This window comes from Nelumbo lutea, chromosome 5, assembly GCF_056320005.1.
Source record: "Nelumbo lutea isolate HS-2025 chromosome 5, American lotus-T2T, whole genome shotgun sequence".
Lineage (NCBI taxonomy): Eukaryota > Viridiplantae > Streptophyta > Magnoliopsida > Proteales > Nelumbonaceae > Nelumbo > Nelumbo lutea.
Window position 1 is genome coordinate 25891860 of NC_142688.1, and position 21263 is coordinate 25913122.

Sequence of the window (21263 nt, forward strand, 5' to 3'; positions counted from 1 at the left end):
AAGTGAACTATAAATCGCCCCAGAGTCTAAGGGCTACACTATTGAACTGACGAAGACCCCCTCGCCTTACTGGCAACTCGCCACATACAGGCAGCTCCCGAAGCCTAAGGAATTGGATCATCACTTACTAGCTCGTCGACTTACGGGCCAAAAGAAATCTACTCCCTTCGTTGAGTTACTCTCAGCTCGGGAGTGGGGGGCAATTGATGAGGGCAGATTTGGACCTCCAGTGAAATTGTGACACGTGGCACCTCGTGAAAACTAGTTAAACACCTAGGCAACAACTTACCAAGTTGGTGTCCCACCCGGGCACCGGTCTAGCCGGCCTGACGCAACTTGCACGCGGCCTATGGGCGACCTGTCGTGGCTTGCGCGCGGCCTGGCGCAACTTGCGTGACCTGGCCGACCTGGATTGGCCTGGCACATCATCCAACCTAGCCGACTGTTATGAGCACCTGCACCACACGACACCCGTTGAGGAAGCAGCGCGCACGCACTGCGCGACAGAAGCACTACGCACACGCACCGCGTGCACGTGCTGTGCGGCGGCGACACCATGAGCCCCATGCACGCACTCAACTGCAGCAGCAAAGCGGGGCCCACATGATAGCTCATAGCGTGGGCCCACCCTTATCTGGACGTCAAGAGAACGTGCATTCTCCCTTATCCCATTCTCCCTTATCTTGTCCCCAATTCTTAGAGGGAATTGTAGTACCATTAAAAGTAAGTAGTCTAAATAGAAGTAGGAGTTTGAGTCCGTTTAGGACTAACCTAGCCGAATCCAACAAGGAACCCTCCTCTTGTAATCTCCTATTTAAGGAGACACCATTATTGAATGAGGATATTGAATATTCAGTCAAGAAAGAGAGTAAAGGAGAGTTCGGTGATCTCTTGGACAAATCACCCACGAGATAGCCAAAATAGGGCCTGTACGCAAGGCCAAGCGCAAGGAAAGATTTGAGGTTCCTGCGACCCGTGACACAATCCTACGCTCGGGCCCATAACTTCTTGGTATCAAAGCCTACCGTATGGGGGAACAGGAGCTCGGTATCTCACTAGGAGCTCGGGCTCATAACATCTTGGCCCATAAATTTGACATGCATACCCCACGAGCTCGGTATCTCACCAAGGAGCTCGCCAAGGAGCTCGGTAGTTCACCAGAGAGCTCGCCAAAGAGCCAGGTAGCTCGGCAGAGCTCGCCACAAGCGGTTCAGCATATCTCCCCCGGGCAGCTTGCCACTTGTAGGGTAGCTCGGTACAGGAGTAGTTTGGCGTATCGCAGGAAGATCTCCTGCCCGACAACCTAGCCTAGACACCGATCTGCCGACTAACACAAGCACCGACTTGACAACCTGGCCCAGACACCGACCCGCCGACTGACGCAGGCGCCGCCCTAACAACCTGGCCTAGGCGCCGATCTGGCCGCCTGACACAAGCGCCAGCCTGACGACCTCGAGGAGTTCACCACGGTACCCCGGTTCTAACGGGATGTGACAAGGGGAGGGAGAGGGGAACAAGTCTCTCATTTCTTTCCAAGCTCTATGTAATCAAAATGCTAACTTAGGCATTGGAGAGTCCCCGTCGGGAAAATGCCCCCGGGTCCTCTGATTCAATTCTCGCAGGTCCCTCAGCTCCCGCCGCCTACAAAAGAGAGGAAATCACCTCATGCAGAGGGTAGTCAGGTTGTGCTGCACCAGGGAGCTCCACCATCCTCTGAGTTTCAGGTCGCCTAGGAGTAGGTCAAATGACGAGTCCACCAGAGAGCTCGCCACCAGGCAGTTCGCCACCAGGCAGTTCAGCACCAGGCAGCTCGGCACCGGGTAGTTCTCCCCCAGGGAGTTTACCACCAAGCAATTCGTCACTAAGTAGCTCTCCACTAGGGAGCTCGCCACCAGGCAGTTCACCACCAAGTAGCTCATCACCAAGGCACGTCACCGCCGGGTCAAATAACGAGGCAATTTGTTAAAAAAATTTATAAATCACAAAAAATGGTACGTGACCAAAAAGGGTTACATCACCTTCTTTTTCAAATCTTCTAAGATCCTGACGTTTTTGGTACACTCGTAGTTCTGAAACCAGCTTTCTTCGGATGGCGGATCGTTCTATTGAGGTTCCTCTTCCTGTCTCTGTATAAGAAATGCTAAGAACTATATGTGAGCAACAGTCACTGCCACCTGCTGAAATGAGCGCAAGGAGAGAGCTGGCTTTGCTTGGAGAAGAGGCGTCTCTGCAGTTTCTTGGGGGATTTTCCGGTCAAAGAATCTGATCCTTGACCGTGTCTATTCGGGAAAGCGTGTGCTTCTCCGGGCCACGTAGTTCTGAAAGTTCAACTTTTCTTTCTATGCAAGGTTACTTCATATGTGCATAATCCTCTGTTTTTGGTTCCTCGTGAATACCGTCGTCGTCGTTGTTTTCATTTCAACATTTCTTTATGCCCATTTTAGATAGTTATGCACTAATAGGTTTCATTTGTCGTGCTACGATCTTACTAAGGTTGTAATTGCAACTTTTAAATTATCTCCCTTTAAAATGTCATTGGTTTCGTTCAGCATTTGGCAAACGCCCCCATCCACCTTCCCGATTTAGGTATTCTGTGTATCATGCCTTGGACAGCTTCCGAACTTCTAATGACATAGAAGCCGTATAAATTTTCTCTGCAATCTTCACTGAATTTGTAGTTTCTGATTTGGGTTCCCCCTTAACTCACCTTTTCTTGTAGGCTATGATGATGCTACCTCTCACTTTTCGAGGTTAGAGTGTCTCTATAAGCAGAAGAGCGCGTGGCTTGGGTTTGGAGGGGATGAGCAGAGAATCCCTTTTCATGGCGTTGGGCGAGAGTTGGGAGAGAGATAATGAGGGAGGATGGTGAGGGAGGGGAAAAGAAGAGAAGAAAGAGAAAACAATAGGTTAAATAGGTTTTAAGAGAAACAGGGCAAAAAAGAAAGTAGAAAAAGTTTAGTGGGGTATTTTGATAATTTAACACATTAAATTATCTGACTTAGCGGTCAAGGGGGGACTTTGTCTCACAGTCATAGTACAGGGGGGTCTATATAATACAGGAGTTTTTTATAATTTACCCTAAATTTTTTAATTCAAAATTTCTTTAGATAGATATAAATTAAAACTAAGGGAGAGGATAAATAGGAATTATAGATAATTTTGGGAAAAGTGACTAAGTGAGGGATGGTGGAGGAGATAGTTTATGAGGAATTTTAAGAGAAGAGATTATTTAGGTTATTGGGAACTCATTGCTTGTTTAAAAATGACATAAAATTAAAAGATTAAAAAATTAAAAAAATGAGAAAATTTATAGACTTCCTTGTTTTAGGAAAGGATGTTGCATTGCAATCTATTTATGGCTAAAAATGTAGTTGGGATGATTATTAAATAAGGAAAATTTCACTTCAGTACTATGAATTTTGGGGGTAATGTTAAGTTAGTAGCCAAACTTTCAAATGTATCACTGCAGTACCCAAACTTTCACAAAGTAAATTAGTGCCTACTGTTAACAGTTCTTCAGTTATCTTATAATGTGGTGACATGTACAAATTAAAATTGTTTAAAATGTCAAAACTACCCTTAAAAATAAAACATTGTAAAATGTCTTCTACCTTACGATTGAACCATAATAAGACTGAGCCATAATTGGATTGACTTGATGAGAGAATAGAGGACGTTAATTGATGAATACGAACCTATGAACACTAGTGCACGTACGGTCGGACCCATCAACACTTGACCCTCGAACCAGAGCAGCCATATCTTTGCATGTTCTGTTTTTGTCATTTTTTACCTTAATAAAGAAATCTATATTTGAGTCTGGTTTAATTGATTGTTTTGGGGTGATGGAAAATACATAAGCCTGGTAAGAGAGCTCTGATTATTTTAAGTTTCTTTTTTTTTTCTCTATTATCAAAACAATCATGTAAAGAAAAAGAAAAAAGAAACAAGCAAATAGCAGAAACAAATAGGATTGCTTTATTCTCGGCTTCTTTATCATTCCGATGCGCCTGCCATACGCTTTGTTTTTTGCTGCCTAACCTTTATTTATTTATTTATACTGTGAAAAAATAAAATGAGGAAGAAAGTTTCCTGAATTTGAAAGTTCAGAGTAATAAAAAGAAGAATAAAAGAATAAAAGAGTTGGAAGATGCTCTCCCTCATCCTCAAATCCGGAGGTGCCACCAGCAACGACAATGTGGGATCCAATAATTGCAACTACAGAGTCGCTGAATGGAGAGGGTGGTTAGAGATCTGATACAAAACAGAAGAAAATTAGATCATAGGTAAAGGGTATGGGCATTCTTATCCTTTTATATGATACTTAGCGTCGGTTAATGGTTTTCGACAAATTTGATACTTTTTAAAAGTTTAGATATTACAATAAAACGTTTGAACCGATACTAAATTGATACCGTCCCCAAAGTTGAGGGTATTAAAATGAAAATTTCTCTACTATATACCTCAAAATATGTTACTGTTTATACGCGAACGAATAGGTCAATTCAATTTAGTTCATCCATACGGTTCGTTAACAAAAGGCTCCTAGATTCTAATTAATAACAATTCGTCATGACAAACATGACGAACAAGAATAATCTCATCACTTATCAGAGGAATTTGATCATGAATAACATTTCGCCATTAATTGAAGGGCAACCCCAGCTCACATTTAGCTGATTGGACATTTAAAACCGTCACCCAACCATAATTCTGCTTCGCGGCAATCTCAAATCCATAAGCAGCTTAAAAACTGTTGGCGTAGTGCAAAAAAAAAGAAAAAAAGCCATTGATCCTGGTGTATGAACTGTCAACCCGTTTGACCTGAACAATGGGTCACGGCCTCGCGGGTTACAAACTATTTTATGCATACATAACTTCTCATTGAGTTATTGGATTGGGTTTTTTCTTTTATTTTTAGTAAATTTTTGCGATCAATGTATTTTAAGGCACTGTTCATTATTTTTGTCAAAAAAAAAAAACTCATTTTTTAGCTTCAAATTTTAATCTTTAACTTTTTTATATATATAAAATAAAAATTAAACCTACAATATAACATACACATAAATATAGAAAAACAACTCAGCATTTGGTCGGATTTGAGAGAGAGAAAGACTTAAAACAAGGATCAGAGTCATATTAATTAGCTAATTGCATTGATTATAAGCTTAATAATAGTTAAGTTGTTGACAAATTGGAATAATGGAAGAGTTTTTCCCTCCGACTGTGTTTATTTTTAAGGAAAAAGTAGGGAAAGGTAGGAAAATAAATCTTGTATAAGTTTTCTTACTTTTCCTTCAAACCAAACACAGCCTAAGTGTGATAAGATATGAGCGGGTAGCTCTCATTTTCATCACCTGTATCATGGTTTTTAAAATTGACCTTGAGACTGAACCGGCCAAGGGTCAAACTGAACAGTCAATCCATTCTGACAAAAAATAAAAATAAAAAATGGTTAAAACTATTCAAACAATTAATCACCCGATTCAGTGGTTTACTAACCAAAATCAACATTTTTTTTTGAGAAGATTGGATTTGGTGAAGGGATAGAATATCCATCACATGGACACCCAAATCTTGTGGAATGGACTGGGCGAATTTCAAAAATTTCTCCCATCTTTGCAGGGAATCGAATTCCCTATTTTAGAAAAACATATTTTTCAATGATCAATCTTGAACCATTAACCAAACTAAATTTGAACCAAAAGGAGTAAGAGGGAGGATGTACATAATATAGAGAAACAGTATCTCCCAATGGAGGTGTTCACGCCCAAGGAATGATCCAAAATCTGCTCCCACTGAAAATGGCGCAGTGTAGGATGGAGCAGAATCAGTAATGTTTTTCCAAAAGAACATGACCCTTCGCAAGAATCAACAAGATGGCTTGTGAATACAGCTCCAATCAATCTTTTCCCCAAAAGATTGGTATCAAGATCAAATCTTGATTGCTCCTGTAGAGAGTAGGAGATCGAACTACTAGAAGTGGCGGCTGCAGGAAGGAAGCGGCAAGAGAGTATTCGCAGGGTGCAGAATTCTCTCTTCTTGTGATTTCAGCTCTGAAGACAAGAGTTTTTAGGTTGCATGTCTAAAGGCTGCCGCCCCCCTCCTCCTTTTGTTAACCTAAAGGATCAGCTCCTAATCCAATCCAAATCATATTTGGATCAGCCTTCTCTTAAGGTGATAAGGATAAACCCTTATCTTATCTGCAGATTAAATTAGCTTTCTCCTAATCTCATTAGGAGGCTTTCAGATCTAAATCTTATTTAGATCTTGGACTCTCTAAGTGGATAGGGTCTAGGCCCATCCCTATCAGCTGATCCATCTCAGAATTCACCCCTTTTAATTGACTGATCAAATCAGTCCAGTTCGAAATGGGCTTAAGGCCCATTTAAGGTTATGTACTCACTTAGCCTTCCAAACTGCTGCCCAGTTGGGATTCCTTGTATGGCGTGGGACCCAAACATTGATCTACACATCAACCACATGGGTTCAGCTCAGCCTTTGTTACAAGGCCTAGCCGAATACACTGTTATGGACAGTGCACCCCCGAAACCCATCTTATGGGCTCTATGGGCCCAACACTTACCCTAAGTGGTCCCTGGGCCAAGCCACCTTGTAACACCCAGGGACTGTGGGCAGATGCAAGATTAGCCCATCGGGTATTATCCTCAATGGTCTTACACTTAACCTCTCAGCCCATAATTATCACACACTGCCCGACAAGAGAGGACCTCTCCCTTGGCTGTAAGGAACAGTGTTGCATTCTCTGTTTATATGGATCCCGGGAATTAAAACCTTTTGCAAATCATTTTGAAACCATAACATATATACTTTTATATCTCATATAAAATATATTTTGCAAAACAAATCTCAACGATTGAAATCGGTTGCCGGAAGTCTTGGTTTCCATTAGTGAGAGTGCATCCCTGATCATTATCTTTGTCCGACAAAGGGGTTGATCCTGTCACTATGATCACCCACTCAGATGAATTCTCAGACTGTCCCAACATACCCAGGTTTTGACCCCAGCTAAGGATCTCACTGATTGGTATATCAAAGACAACCCAATCCAACACCTAGTGCAATATCATAATCGAGTCTAGGGGTCGGGTGTAACTTTTCAGTTTTGCCCATCAATCTCCAAGGTCCAGGGCAATACTGGAAATCTGGTCCAGTTCATAGATTCAATTAATCATACACTATATGTGCCTAGGGTCTCACCTTGGCAGCTGAGACAGGCCACACCAACCGACTTGGTGGCACCACAGTGTCAGCCTTGTCAGGATAGGTCTCCCCAGACCGACCCACTGGCCGTGAACATTCTAAACTAACACGAGTCTCATTAAGTGTCCAGTTTAAGGGGATTACACAGAAACATACCAAGGGAACATGAATCAAATATGCACTTTATTCATTTACAATAAACTCATAAAGTACATAATCTTGATTGAAGCTAAGGGCATACAAAACTGTCTAACAGCTCCCACTTGCACTTAGGTCCAATCAGGTATAAGCCGGAGTCCCATGCTTTCCACGTGTTTCTCAAACACTTTGAGTGGGCTTGTGGCTCCTTAGCCTGAGCAATGGCTCCATTGTTGTCACACAACAATGGGATGGGTAATGTGCTAGACGGAACTACTCCCAACTCGTGAACGAACTTTTTCATCCACACGGCTTCTTTGGCAGCCTCACTTGCAGCAATGTACTCGACCTCGGTCGTGGAGTCTGAAGTGGATCCCTGCTTGCTGCTTTTCCAACAAACAGTACACGATCCTATCGTGAAAACATATCCAGATGTAGACTTTCTATCATCTGGATCCGACTAGAAATCGACATCTGTATACCCTTGGATCTGTAGTGAGTTACCATCGAATACTAAACAAAACTCTTTTGTCTTTCGAATGTACTTAAGTATGTTTTTCACAGCAGTCCAGTGCTCCTGCCCTGGGTTGGCCTGAAATCTGCTTACTACACTCATTGCCTGAGCAATGTCAGGACGAGTGCACAGCATGGCATACATGATGCTTCCTACGGTAGAGGCATAGGGAACGTCTTTCATGCCATCAATCTCTTTAGAAGTCTTGGGAGACATCTTCTTGGAGAGAGTGACTCTGTGCCTGAAAGGAACATTTCCTTTTTTGGAGTTCTCCATGCTGTATCTTTTGACTATTTTGTCAATGTAAGCAGATTGGGATAATCCTATTATCCGCTTCGATCTATCTCTATAGAGTCGAAGACCCAGTATATAGGAGGCTTCTCGAAGATCTTTCATGGAGAATTGCTGTGAAAGCCATACTTTCATCGTAGTTAACATTCCTACATCATTCCCAATGAGTAGAATGTCATCTACATACAGAACCAAGAAGGTAACCTTATCTCCACTGTACTTCCTGTAGACACAGGGTTCATCCGGATTCTGCTCGAAGTCAAACGATTTGACAGCAGAGTCAAAATGGATGTTCCAACTTCTAGAAGCTTGCTTAAGTCCATAAATGAATCTATTAAGTTTACATACCATGTTTTTTTGACCTGCAGCAATGAAGCCTTGCGGCTGCTGCATATATATATCTTTAGTAAGATCTCTATTCAGGAATGTAGTTTTGACATCCATCTACCAAATCTCATAATCATGGTATGCTGCTACAACTAGTAGGATCCTAATGGATTTAAGCATGGCCACAGACGAAAAGGTTTCCTCATAATCGATGCCCTCTTTCTGAGTGTACCCTTTCGCCACCAGATGAGCTTTGAAGGTCTCAACCCTAACATCGGGGCCCTTTTTCCTCTTGTAAATCCATTTACAACCGATTTCTTTTACCCCAGAGGGTGGATCTACTAGAGTCCAGACTCCATTGGTCTCCATTAAGTCCATTTCTGCTCTCATGGCCTCCACCAAATTCTGGGAATCTATGTCCAACATAGCTTCTGCGTAAGTCACGGGATCCTCCTCACTAGTCAAGGTTTCCACCAAGTAACTATCTTGGTCATAACCATAACGGACTGGTGGCCTGGATACCCGAGTGGATCTTCTAGGTTGCTCAGTACCTAGAACTTGTGGGACATCTCCCACTTCTCCTGAGCTCTCCTCATCAAGAACAACTTCCTGACGATGGGTGTCCAGGATGAAATCGGTTTCCAAGAATTGTGCATTTTGACTGCGGAACACTTTCTGCTCACTTGGGTCATAGAATAGGTAACCTACAGAGCCTTTTGGGTAGCCTACAAACAGGCAACAGCTAGTCTTGGATTCCAACTTGTCTGTACTCGTTCTTTTAATGTGTGCTGGACAACCCAAAATCTTCAAGTGTCTAACACTTGGTTTCTTTCCGGTCCAAAATTCATATGGAGTGTTTGGAACCGATTTGGTTGGAACTCGATTCCGCATGTAAATCGCAGTCTCTAATGCGTAACCCCAAAAGGATGTGGGTAACTCTGAGTGTATGAGAAGCGACCGGACCATAACCATAAAAGGTCGTATTCCTCCTCTCTGAAACACCATTAAGTTGTGGTGTAGCAGGAGGAGCTAATTGTGATACTATCCCATTGTCCTTTAAGTAGTCCCTGAATTCGTCAGAGAGATACTCGCCACCTCGATCTGATCGAAGGGCTTTAATTTCTCTCTCTAATTATTTCTCGACCTCTTGTCTAAACTCTTTGAACTTTTCAAAGGATTCATACTTGTGTCTCATTAGGTACACGTAACCATATCGTGAAAAATCATCTGTGAAGGTGATGAAATATATGTGTTGATTCAGTGTCCTAACACTCAGGGGACCACATACATCAGTATGTATTAGGTCAAGTGTGTCTGTACATCTTTCAGGCTTACCATTAAATGGTCGTTTCGTCATCTTGCCTTGTAGGCAAGGCTCACAGGTGGGAAGATCTTCTATAGTTAGAAAATCCAAATGATCATCATTTACCAACCTTGTTTTTTGATCAACACCGATGTGGCCAAGTCGGTAATGCCACAAATATGTGGGATTAACTGTATCACGGTCTCTCTTCTTGGGGATTTCAGCCGACGTAGTTTCGGTTATATTAGTTTCTAGAGAAGGATATAGAACATAGAGACCGTTCTTTAGTTCCCCGTATGCGATGAATCTGTTATTTCTTTTAATAGTAATAGCATTATAAAAGAAGACAAAATAACCATCTGCACATAGTTTTGAGACAGAAATCAAATTTCTCCTTAAATTTTGTACATAAAGACAATCTCTCAGTACAATAATTCATTCTTTAAAAAGTAACTCCACGGTTCCTATGGCCGCGGCTGCAACAGTTGCAGTAGTCCCCAAATAGAGTGTGACTTCTCCTTCACTCAGCCTTCTGCTTACCTTGAACCCCTGCAGTCAATTACATGCATGAGTTGAAGCCCAGAGTCAATACACTAGGACGTAAAAGCTACCAACAGATTGGTTTCTATAACACAAGTTTCAAAATTACCTTTCTTGGATTCCAGGTAGGCAGGACTGTTCCTTTTCTAGTGGCCGGTCTTCTTGTAGAAGTGATAGGCATCCGATGCTTTGTCTTTTTTGTGCTTCTTACCCTTGATGGCTTTCTTCTGAGGCTTCTTTTCCTTTCTCTTTCTCTTGCCTATCTTGCTAGTTTCAACAAGCATAGCTACAGGCTCATCCTTTCTAATCAGTTTTTTGGTTCTTTGCAACATATTGCTGAGCTCTTGCAAGCTGACATTCAACTTGTTCATATTATAGTTCATAATGAATGGATTAAAGGAAGGAGGCAAAGAATTAAGGATAGCATCTATCTGGGTCGCAAGGTCCAGCCCAGATCCAAGAGCCTCCAGTTCGTTGATGTATCCCATCATCCGAAGACAATGGTCGTAAACTTGTTGGCCCTTGGTCATTTGTGCGGTCATGAACTATTTCAAGACCTTTTGTCGAGTAGAACAATTCTGCTCTTCATACATCATCTTGAGATTGTCTAATATGTCCTTGGCTAGTTCGATCTGATCAAACAGCCTCTGTATTGGGTTGTCCAAGAAGGCAATGATGTAACACCGGGCAAGGGAGTTTTTTTCCTCCCATTCCTGATAGTCTCTCCTTCGGGCCTCAGAAGCCCTATCACCCAGATGCTCTAGGGCAGGATTCTTTGCCACTTTGTCTAGCTTTTCAGAAGCTAGGACCAGCATAAGGTTCCTGTACCAGTCGGCATAGTTTGGGCCCTTAAGTTTGTTGTCGTCAAGAAGCTTTGCAAATGATCAGTTTGCCATTTTTTGATAAAAGAGCAAACATCAGTCCACAACATTCATGTTCATTACATAGATATGGATTTTAATCTATGATCCATTTCCATTCATTCATCTCTAAGATTTCATTCCTTTCTTAGTGACGGAGACTACGGGTTGTCTCTGAAAATGTGGGAAATCACATAGGGTGCATGGAGCCAACTGCTTCAGCTGCATAACCCCACCACCTTTCTGTGAAGGATCATATCCACTCATCATATGAGTTTTCCCTTTGGCCTCTATCAGACAAGGTTCAAAGTCGTTTTTAGGTAAACATTTCTGCCCAGTGAGTGCTTACCCATCATATTCGTGAACGCCAAGGTACCGTGAGAGAGTTCCCATTTTCTGGTGAAGCCCCTCCCACATCGATCTATGACGCCCCTATCATCTTATAAAACACTTAGACAAGCCCAATAGCAAATGGATAGCCCATTTTCTGGTGCGTTTCCTCATTACTGAATGACCCATCCTCATGCTAATGATGGAAGGCCTTTAGAGATTTCATCATATGAATTTCCCTATCACATGCACTCATATTAGCCGGAGGGAACAATTAATTACTTCCTAGTTTGATCTAGGTCAAACCAAAGTGGCTCCCACTGACTTTCATAAAGTCAGATTTTGGTGGGCCTTAATCGGCTAGGGTTCCGCACGTAACCTCTTGATGAGGTGTGGGGCCCACCATTGAGGGAGGTCATCCAATGACCAAAAGGGACACCATGGAAATGATGTGCATTCAGCCATGGTGTGCACAAGAACCACTGTCGATTGAGTATGGGCCAAGCACTTATGGCCCATGTACGTAGCACATCACACATCCATACATCTCATGCAGGGATAAATTGATTCAATCAATTAATCATCTGCAAGGCTCATTTGAAGCCCGTTTTAAATCCATAATATTAACCATTAATATTATCTAGGTATATGGGCTGAATTAGGGTTACCCAATTCGGCCCATATAGCTTTATCTTTTGAAGTGGGCTTTTGGCAGTTTTAACTATTTAAAACTGAGCCTTTACATGTTGGCCAAATTAACTATTTAATTAAATATCAATCCTCATGCCCATTAGTGGGAAAATTAGGGTTGACTTTCAGCCTTGATTAAACCCCAGGTTTGGTCCAAACAGTTTGAACCAATCTTGGTTCGAATGGGTCTAGGGTTTGATCTTTAATTCAAGAAAATAATATGAAATTAAAGAACTGATAAAACAAAATCAAGTATCAATCAAATAAGGTTGTTCGCACAATCCATCCTACAAAACAGAGGTTAGATCACAGATTGCAGTTTCACAAACTGCAAATCGCAGGTAGCAAATGTCTCATCTATGAAATCTCCTTCCATGCGCCGCCATCTTCGATCCAAAAATAAATAGAAATAGAAAACCTAATTTCTATTATAATTACATCAGATCGAATGCCTAATACATTGAGTCTAAAAATAAAAAAAAATTATTTACAGACCAAATGTAATGAATAAATCAAGAAACTACAAATCTTGAAGGTTCCCTGCGCAAACCAAGAAATCGATCTCCTCTTGTACGAACAACCCATAAATCAAGAAAATCATAAAGAACAATTCTAAATAATAATCAGGTTTATATAAAATTAATTTCAGATTATTTGCCCATTAATTTTGGGAACAAGTTTCCCATAACCCATATATGCGCAAATCAGGTAGAATGCCTTCTGCCCATTTACGCAGGTTCAGATCTGAAACAAATTGGTTGAAGATTTGAACCTGACTCTGATACCACTGAAAGGATAGGATATCCATCACATGGATGCCCAAATCTTGCAGAATGGACTGGGCGAATTTCAACAATTTCTCCCATCTTTGTAGGGAATTGAATTCCCTATTTTAGAAAAACATATTTTTCAAGGATCAATCTTGAACCATTAACCAAACCAGATCTAAACCAAAAGGAGTAAGAGGGAGGATGTACCTGATACAGAGAAACAGTATCTCCCAATGGAGGTGTTCACGCCCAAGGAAGGATCCAAAATCTGCTCTCACTGAACATGACGCAGTGTAGAATGGAGCAGAATCAATAATGTTCTTCCAAAAGAACTTGACCCTTCACAAGAATCAACAGGGTGGCTTGTGAATACAGCTCCAATCAATCTTTTCCCCAAAAGATTGGTATCAAGATCAAATCTTGATAACTCCTATAGAGAGTAGGAGATCGAACTACTAGAGGTGGCAGCTACAGGAAGGAGGCGGCAAGAGAGTATTCGTAGGGTGCAGGGTTCTCTCTTCTTGTGATTTCAGCTTTGAAGACAAGAGTTTTGGGGTTGTATGTCTAAAGGATGCCGCCCCCCTCCTCCTTTTGTTAACCTAAAGGATCAGCTCCTAATCCAATTAGGAGTTGCTTATCCAAATCATATTTGGATCAGCATTCTCTTCAGGTGATAAGGATAAACCCTTATCTTATCTACAGATTAGATTAGCTTTCTCCTAATCTCATTAGGAGGCTTCCAGATCTAAATTTTATTTATATCTTGGACTCTCTAAGTGGATAGGGTGTAGGCCCAACCCTATCAGTTGATCCATCTCAGAATTCGCCCCTTTTAATTGACTGATCAAATCAGTCCAGTTCGAAATGGGCTTAAGGCCCATTTAAGGTTATGTACTCACTTAGCCTTCCAAACTGCTGCCCAGTTGGGATTCCTTGCATGGCGTGGGACCCAAACATTGATCTACACATCAGCCACATGGGTTCAGCTCAGCCTTCGTTACAAAGCCTAGCCGAATACACTGTTATGGACAGTGCACCCCCGAAACCCATCTTATGGGCTCTATGGGCCCAACACTTACCCTAAGTGGTCCCTGGGCCAAGCCACCTTGTAACACCCAGGGACTGTGGGCAGATGCAAGATTAGCCCATCGGGTATTATCCTCAATGGTCTTACACTTAACCTCTCAGCCCATAATTATCACACACTGCCCGACAAGAGAGGACCTCTCCCTCGGCTATAAGGAACAGTGTTGCATTCTCTGCTTATATGGACCCCGAGAATTAAAACCTTTTGCAAATCATTTCGAAACCATAATATATATACTTTTATATCTCATATAAAATATATTTTGCAAAACAAATCTCAACGATTGAAATCGGCTGCCGGAAGTCTTGGTTTCCATCAGTGAGAGTGCTTCCCCGATCATTACCTTTGTTTGACAAAGGGGCTGATCATGTCACTATGATCACCCACTTAGATGAATTCTTAGACTGTCCCAACATACCCAGGTTTTGACCCCCGCTAAGGATCTCACTGATTAGTATATCAAAGACAACACAATCCGATACTTAGTACAGTATCATAATCGAGTGTAGGGGTTGGGTGTAACTTTTCAGTTTTGCCCATCAATCTCTAAGGTCCAGGGCAATACTGAAAATTTGGTCCAGTTCATAAATTCAATTAATCATACACTGTATGTGCCTAGGGTCTCACCCTGGCAGCTGAGACAGGCCACCCCAACCGACTTGGTGGCACCACAGTGTTAGCCTTGTCAGGATAGGTCTTCCCAGACCGACCCACTGGCTGTGAACATTTTAAAATAACACGAGTCTCATTAAGTGTCCAGTTTAAGGGAATTACACAGAAACATACCAAGGGAACATGAATCAAATATGCATTTTTATTCATTTACAATAAATTTATAAAGTACATCATCTTGATTGAAGTTAAGGGCATACAAAATTGTCTAACATTTGGAGGAAAGTGAAACCGATCACTTAGGTTTTTCCAGTCCAACCGTTCGGTCCAGTATAATTTTGAAAACCATGACCTGTATTGTAGGTTGTGCGGCAGTTTGGGCCTTAGGGGGGTCGGCCGGGGACTAATTGTGAATGAAGGTAAGGGTCGACTTTTGACATTACAAATACAAACGACTACTGTTTTAAGTTTTCGACACAGGAATAGGATAGGACAGTGAGATGGAAATCAGCTAGCGTATGTAATTAGAGAAGACAAGCAGTAATTACGAGATTTTCTTGTCCTCAATCGATCGATAATATCATGGTCAGAGTTTGCGTTTGTATCACACAGTAACCAAAAGTCTTCGGCTTTCTCACGCAAAGGAGAAGCCTAAGTCATGTGCACTGTCATGAATATATAGAATTGAAAGCCAGCTCTGGTATATCTTGAGGCCGGCCTACACTATATTATATCATCAACAATTAATCCAGTTCCTTTCACCAACATAATTAAGAACAAGAAGTAGAAATAATCTCTACTTGTGCCATATATAATAATGATGAGGAGGACATTTCCGATTAATTTCTCCGATTAACGTATACTACTGTGACGTACTGCCACTTGCTGTAACTTCACCATTAAGGTCTGAACGCTCTTAAAATTATTAAATCCTTCTTTTTAGACTTATAATGACGAGATAAGCCGACTTCTTATTTTCAAGAAAAAAGAGGTTTTTTCTTTTTTTTTTTTTTATTTTGCGAAAAAAAAAACAAAGGGTTGTTAGCTTGCTATTTGCCATGTGATTAGCTTAGCACACTGACTTTTCTAAATCCATAAAAAAAAAAAAAAGAAGACAAATATCAAAATCGTTGTATTGAATGTTTGTTTGACCAATCAAAACCACCCCGGCCCCTAAATAATTTTGAATTTTGATGAATATAATTCTCATTGATTAGGTAGTATACAACTTATCTCATAGCTTTAAATTCTCATTCGATGCAATCTACATGGCCTGCTCTCAGAGATAGATACAGAAACGTAGTTGCAGGGGGTCTGGGGTCCATGACCATGGATATCCATTGGTCAAAGTCAAGACAATCGCATGGTCTATAAGTTCCCAGACGTACATATAGAAGAATATGTCTTCATGTCTGCTCTCATTCATGTTTTAATCTATTAGCAACCGTAAAACAAGTCGAGCTTACAATTAATCTAAACTAATAGTAATAGGGGCCCAGAACTCAAAAATTGATTATTCTTCAGATGGACTTGATAATTTGTTGGAATGCCCAGCCCAAAGAATGATAGATTACCGAGAAAAAGGCCAAGAATGATATTCTTTGCCGGTTGAAACGTCAACATAGGGGTTGTGACGTAGCAATCCACGACTCGACCCAAACCCATCAGCTCTTGTCTTATTTTTTTTATTCTACTTATTTTCTGAGCTAGAGTAAGAGAGTTGGCCAAACGCTCAATTCTCGACCTGGTTTATGAATTGGTCTGCTAGTCAAGTCGTCTACAGAAAAAGAAGTCTTGACGACCCAGCTATCTTCGACATGGAAACATGGTTGGGGGCCCAAAAGGCCCCGCTTGCCCCCCGCCCCTTTATCAATTCTCTATTACTATTAATGAGTTTTAGCTTAAAAAAAATAATAAACTTCACTATATCTAAACAATGAATCCTTTTTGGTTGGGTTCGTTTTGGTGTTGCAAATGAATTAAGTCAATAATATCAATAGACAGAAACTGCAATGGAGTTGTAGCTTGGGTTAGACATGTGATATCAGGACGTGGAAGCAAACAAAGGGGACCTTCATGTCTAAAGAAGAAGCTTAATTGAGAGTTGTAGCTTGTAGGAGGGTGGCAAGTTGAAACCCAGACCCAGGCCCAGGCCCAGGCCCTTGGCATTGGAAAAGTGGCATCAGGCATCAGGAAATGCGAGGCGGATCCGGATTCGGTCCTATATATGTGAAATCAAACTGACAGTACTCCCTATAGGCTATAGGCTATTGGTAGCGGCCAGGTCTTACCATTAGGGGTCGTCACAAGACTCAAAAGAAAAAGAAAAATTTTTTGAGTAAACGACTGACTAATGGGAGAGAGAGGGGGAGGGAGCTCCTACCGAATACCGATGCATGCAAAATTGCAAATGCAATGCAGTGCACGCACATGCATTGCCCTTTTACTTAAGATGATGAATCCATACAAAGTTCACCCTCAGTCCTCCTCATTTAACTTTTATTCTTGAAAAAGATGTTAATGAAGCAGCTCCAGGCCTTGTTGTTCCATGTCTATGGCCCCCACTTGGGAGTTGGGTCTCTGAATAGTGAATACACACACCATGTGATGGTCTCTGATAATGCTCTGCTCATAACATAACTGAAGCATTGGTTCCATCTCCTTACAGGCTACAGGCTACAGGCTACAGGCTACAGCAACTGAGATAGTGGGCACACCCTGATTGAATAAAAGGTGCCAAATTATGGGCTTTGCCTCATAATTCAGTCAGTCCATGGTACGTGGGGTGGAGCCCGGTTTTTTGTATGCAGCATCCTTTGCAAGTGACAAATCACAAATCAGATCTCTCTCTTTTTCTCTCTGTTGGATCCTCATGTTCACACATCCTGACCGTTGATCATATCTGGTTCTAGAAACAGCTAGCCCATGTTATCGTCCATTCATAATAGCGAAGAATGCTTTTGTATACACTGTACGCCTACTATGTACCAGTGCCTTCCGCTCTGCTTGGGTGTAATGAGGGAGCCACCAACGCCCTATCAACCAGGCAGGCCTACCCCCCTCTTCTATATTTCAAAGTTCCAAAGGCTGAATATCATACTATATATAATCTCAGCTGAGGACTGAGGACTGAACTGAAATGAAATCTACCGGAGGTACGCGGTTCGGAGAGAGAAAGAAAAGAAGCCGAGAGAGGTTGCTTGACGTGGATTGCATATTTGGATGGGAGTTGAAGAGGAGATCCAATATGGAAAATTGGAAATGCTCCCTCAGTCTTCCATCTGTGGCTCACGGATTCTCTCCCCCAGAAAACAAAAATTATATCGCAATAAGCAAAATTAAACTGTAAAATTTACACAGAAAATAATCAATTTTTTTTCTATAACTTGGGCTTGGATTCCTTAATTAATTAAATATATCACATAATTTACAACACAGGGAAGGAAACAATAAATTTACTGCCAACGCTTCTCCCTCCCTCGCTCCTACTAATCTACTATGTTTTGATCTGCAACTTTCATTTCCTTCTTTTCTCTGAAAAATGATAAACCTCTCATTTTCATCTCCTTTCATCCTAATTATTCCTTCCCCCGCTTCGAACTCGGGACGACTCGGAGGAAAACCTTAAACCTCCCTCACTTTGCCATCTCCATACATTCTCAGGAGCAAAACACAATTTACTCAACCCCCCCCCCCCCCCCCATTCACATAAGAAAAAGAAACAATTTACCAGCTCCTCCTCCATCACTCACTTGATCAAAAAGAAGTAGACAGACCAACTGGGTAAAACCTGTGCAGCTTGGGAGATTCGTACCCACATGTCCTCCTTCTGTTAATCGCCGTTGTCACTTGAGTTTATGTTGTCCGGTCTAGTAATAATTGGTTGAATTCAATTGCTTGGAGGGTACGCCGACCGTAATAGTCCGACTGAGAGCCGGAGCTCTCTAACAACCTAGGAATGGGACGGTTTTTGACTACCAGATGGATTTGTCAGCAAAGCCGTGAAGGAGCGGACGAGATTCGGGCCAGAGGTCGAGAGAAGTGGTCCTGATCCCCCCCGCGTGGCAGGATCTTTGGAAGTCCTCTAGGTTGCTGTACCGAGTAGAGTTAGCAGCAGACTCGGACCGAGAGAGGTAGAGGAGAATTTCTTCGAAGAGCGACTCGTCGCATGGGATCGCCAGCGGACCTTGATTGGTGAAGCCGTACTCTTCCTCGGCTTGAACCAGAAGTTTCTTGAAGACGGGATGGTTCAGGTACGTCGCCCGCACCACGAATCTTCTGTAGTTGCGGCCCACGCATACGGCCACGTGTCCGGCGGGGACGTCGGATGGGATACGAGCACGGGAAGAGATGCGCGCGGCCAATGCGGCTTTCTGGCGCCATTTCCGGAGCATTTGCCTGAGTCTGACGATGTGCCGGATTTTGCTGCATTTTCCGATGCCGGCAGGCATTTTCCTTCCAAGAATACAAAAGAAGGCGAGAGAAGGAAGGGAGGAATGGTTTTTAGTTTGGCAGCGGGTGAGGCTGAGGGAGTAGTGACTAGTGAGGGAAAATGGGGAGTAGTAGGGGACTTAGGAGGGATGGTTTTATAAATAGAGGAATACCAAAATGCCCTCCGTGTTGGAGATAATCACAACATTGCATTGTATCCTTCACTCACTGCTCACTGGCAGTGGCAATGCATGGTGCCAAATACCAATTTCCCTCTATACTTCAAAGGAGTATCTTGATATTTTGGTCCAAATAAAATACACAACTTTAAAATAAGGGTAAATTTATTAAGAAAAAGAGAGGCAGAGCATTGGATTTAATTCAGAGAGTACTTTGGTAGAGTACTTAATGATATGTACAATGTACGACGAAGCTGTACCTTGTTTTTATGAATGGGGCAGGCCGGGCAGGCAGAGCTTGGTCCCAATTCTCAACCTTTCTCTCTTCCACCCCCCCCCCCCCCCAAAAAAAAAAAAAACAATTATATGAATAATATGGACTAAAAATTTTTGGTGAAAAAAACTTGGAATAGAAGAAAGAGAAAAAGTCATCACAGTTGTGTTGAATATATCTCTTTCATTTTTTTTTTTAATTTAATAGAGACTAGTAATATGTGTTTGTTTACTTTGTTATCTATCTGACTATCTCATTCAAAATCTCTAATATAACTTCTTGGCAAGAGTGTTGTATTCTTAATTAATTACAACTTCAACCATACAAAGCATGAAATACCTGTAGCTCTAATGGTTCTAGACTTCTGGTTCGGTTTCATTTAATTTAGAGGGCGTTTAGTAAATCTTTTTGTATGGTCTTTGAGGTTTTTCAAAGTTTAGAAGGCCAAAATTTGGTATTTCTTCATTTAGCAATAAGAGACAGAAAGTCAAAAAAAACTATGCCCTAAAAAGTTTACATAAGTTTTTAAAATGGCCAAAAATCTGAAATGAAACTTCTTATTTTTCTGCAACTAAAATCTTTTATTTAACAACCCAAAAAGCTCATTACATTTTTTGCCATTGAAATTATATATATATAGAGAGAGAGAGAGAGTAATCTCTCAATATATGCATATACGTGACTCCTATTGCAAAACCACAATGAAATGGAATTTTGGTGAAAGGTGGGTGTTGGTGGAATTGGGTCAATGAAACCGTGAACGTGGGGCACGCAACAAACATATACATGCAAATTGGAAACGTACGTAGGTCAAGAAAGGTTGAGTCGGGAGCCACAGAAACCACCTTTCAAGTTGTTTGGTGCCGTATAGTTTATGACATGTCCTTTTTTCTCATAGGAGATAGGACATCCCAATGCACCATTCAATCAGTTCCATCAGCCCAAAATTTATATATACATTTGCAGCTTTCTTTTTTAATAAGCTGGCTAAAAATTATCGGTGGAAATTATCACTGGAAGAAATGTAGGGAAACCTATTCAAGTTTTATAAACCTTATCTTTCTCTTCTTTTTCCTACTTTTTCCTTTAACTCTAACACAGTTTAAGGCTTAATTTGAAGAGAATACAAATATAAAATGTGTATATATAGATTCATACTATATATATTTGTATTTAGTCCTTAGTCCGAAGTGGGAATATGATGAAAAGAATACAGGGGTGATAGTCTTTAGTCCTTTTTCTATAAATATGCCATAACAAATTAAGTGCCCCTCTCTCTCTTTCTCAGGTTCCCACTCTGCAAGCTATATATCCTCCTTCCGCAAACCCACGTCATTCCCCCTAATTACTCACTTTTTGTTTGATTTTCTTTATCCTTTAATTAAGAAAGAAAAAAGAGTACTACTCATTTGCTATCAAATGCAAATTAAAACCCAAATTAAATGAAGAGAACATAATGGATATAAAGTCATGAACAAGAGAGCAAGAATTTTTTACTAAAATGCAGACACAAGCATAAAACAATGGAAAAATAAGGACGGGAGATGAGACGCCCATGGGTAAAACCATATCTGTGCGGTCCGTGGGGGTGTCTGTACACACCAAGGAGGAAGTTGTAACTTGGAACCCCACCACATGTGGAGTTGGAAAAGTACTCTCTCTCTCTCCATGTGTAACTGTTGTACATTTATCT

The 21263-nt window shown here is 41.5% G+C and overlaps 1 protein-coding gene across 1 annotated transcript; it reads right to left on the bottom strand.

The window, feature by feature from the left end:
* Positions 1 to 18094: 18094 nt before the first annotated feature.
* LOC148851159 (auxin-induced protein 6B-like) lies at positions 18095 to 19251 on the bottom strand. Its single transcript, XM_088946468.1, has one exon. It carries the CDS (start codon positions 19135 to 19137, stop codon positions 18661 to 18663), a length of 477 nt encoding a protein of 158 aa, XP_088802594.1. The 5' UTR covers positions 19138 to 19251; the 3' UTR covers positions 18095 to 18660.
* Between the last annotated feature and the right edge of the window lie 2012 nt (positions 19252 to 21263).

Bases quoted from the DNA above. Each gene is read 5' to 3' on its own strand.
- LOC148851159 (XM_088946468.1), bottom strand. From the start codon at position 19,137: ATGCCTGCCGGCATCGGAAAATGCAGCAAAATCCGGCACATCGTCAGA.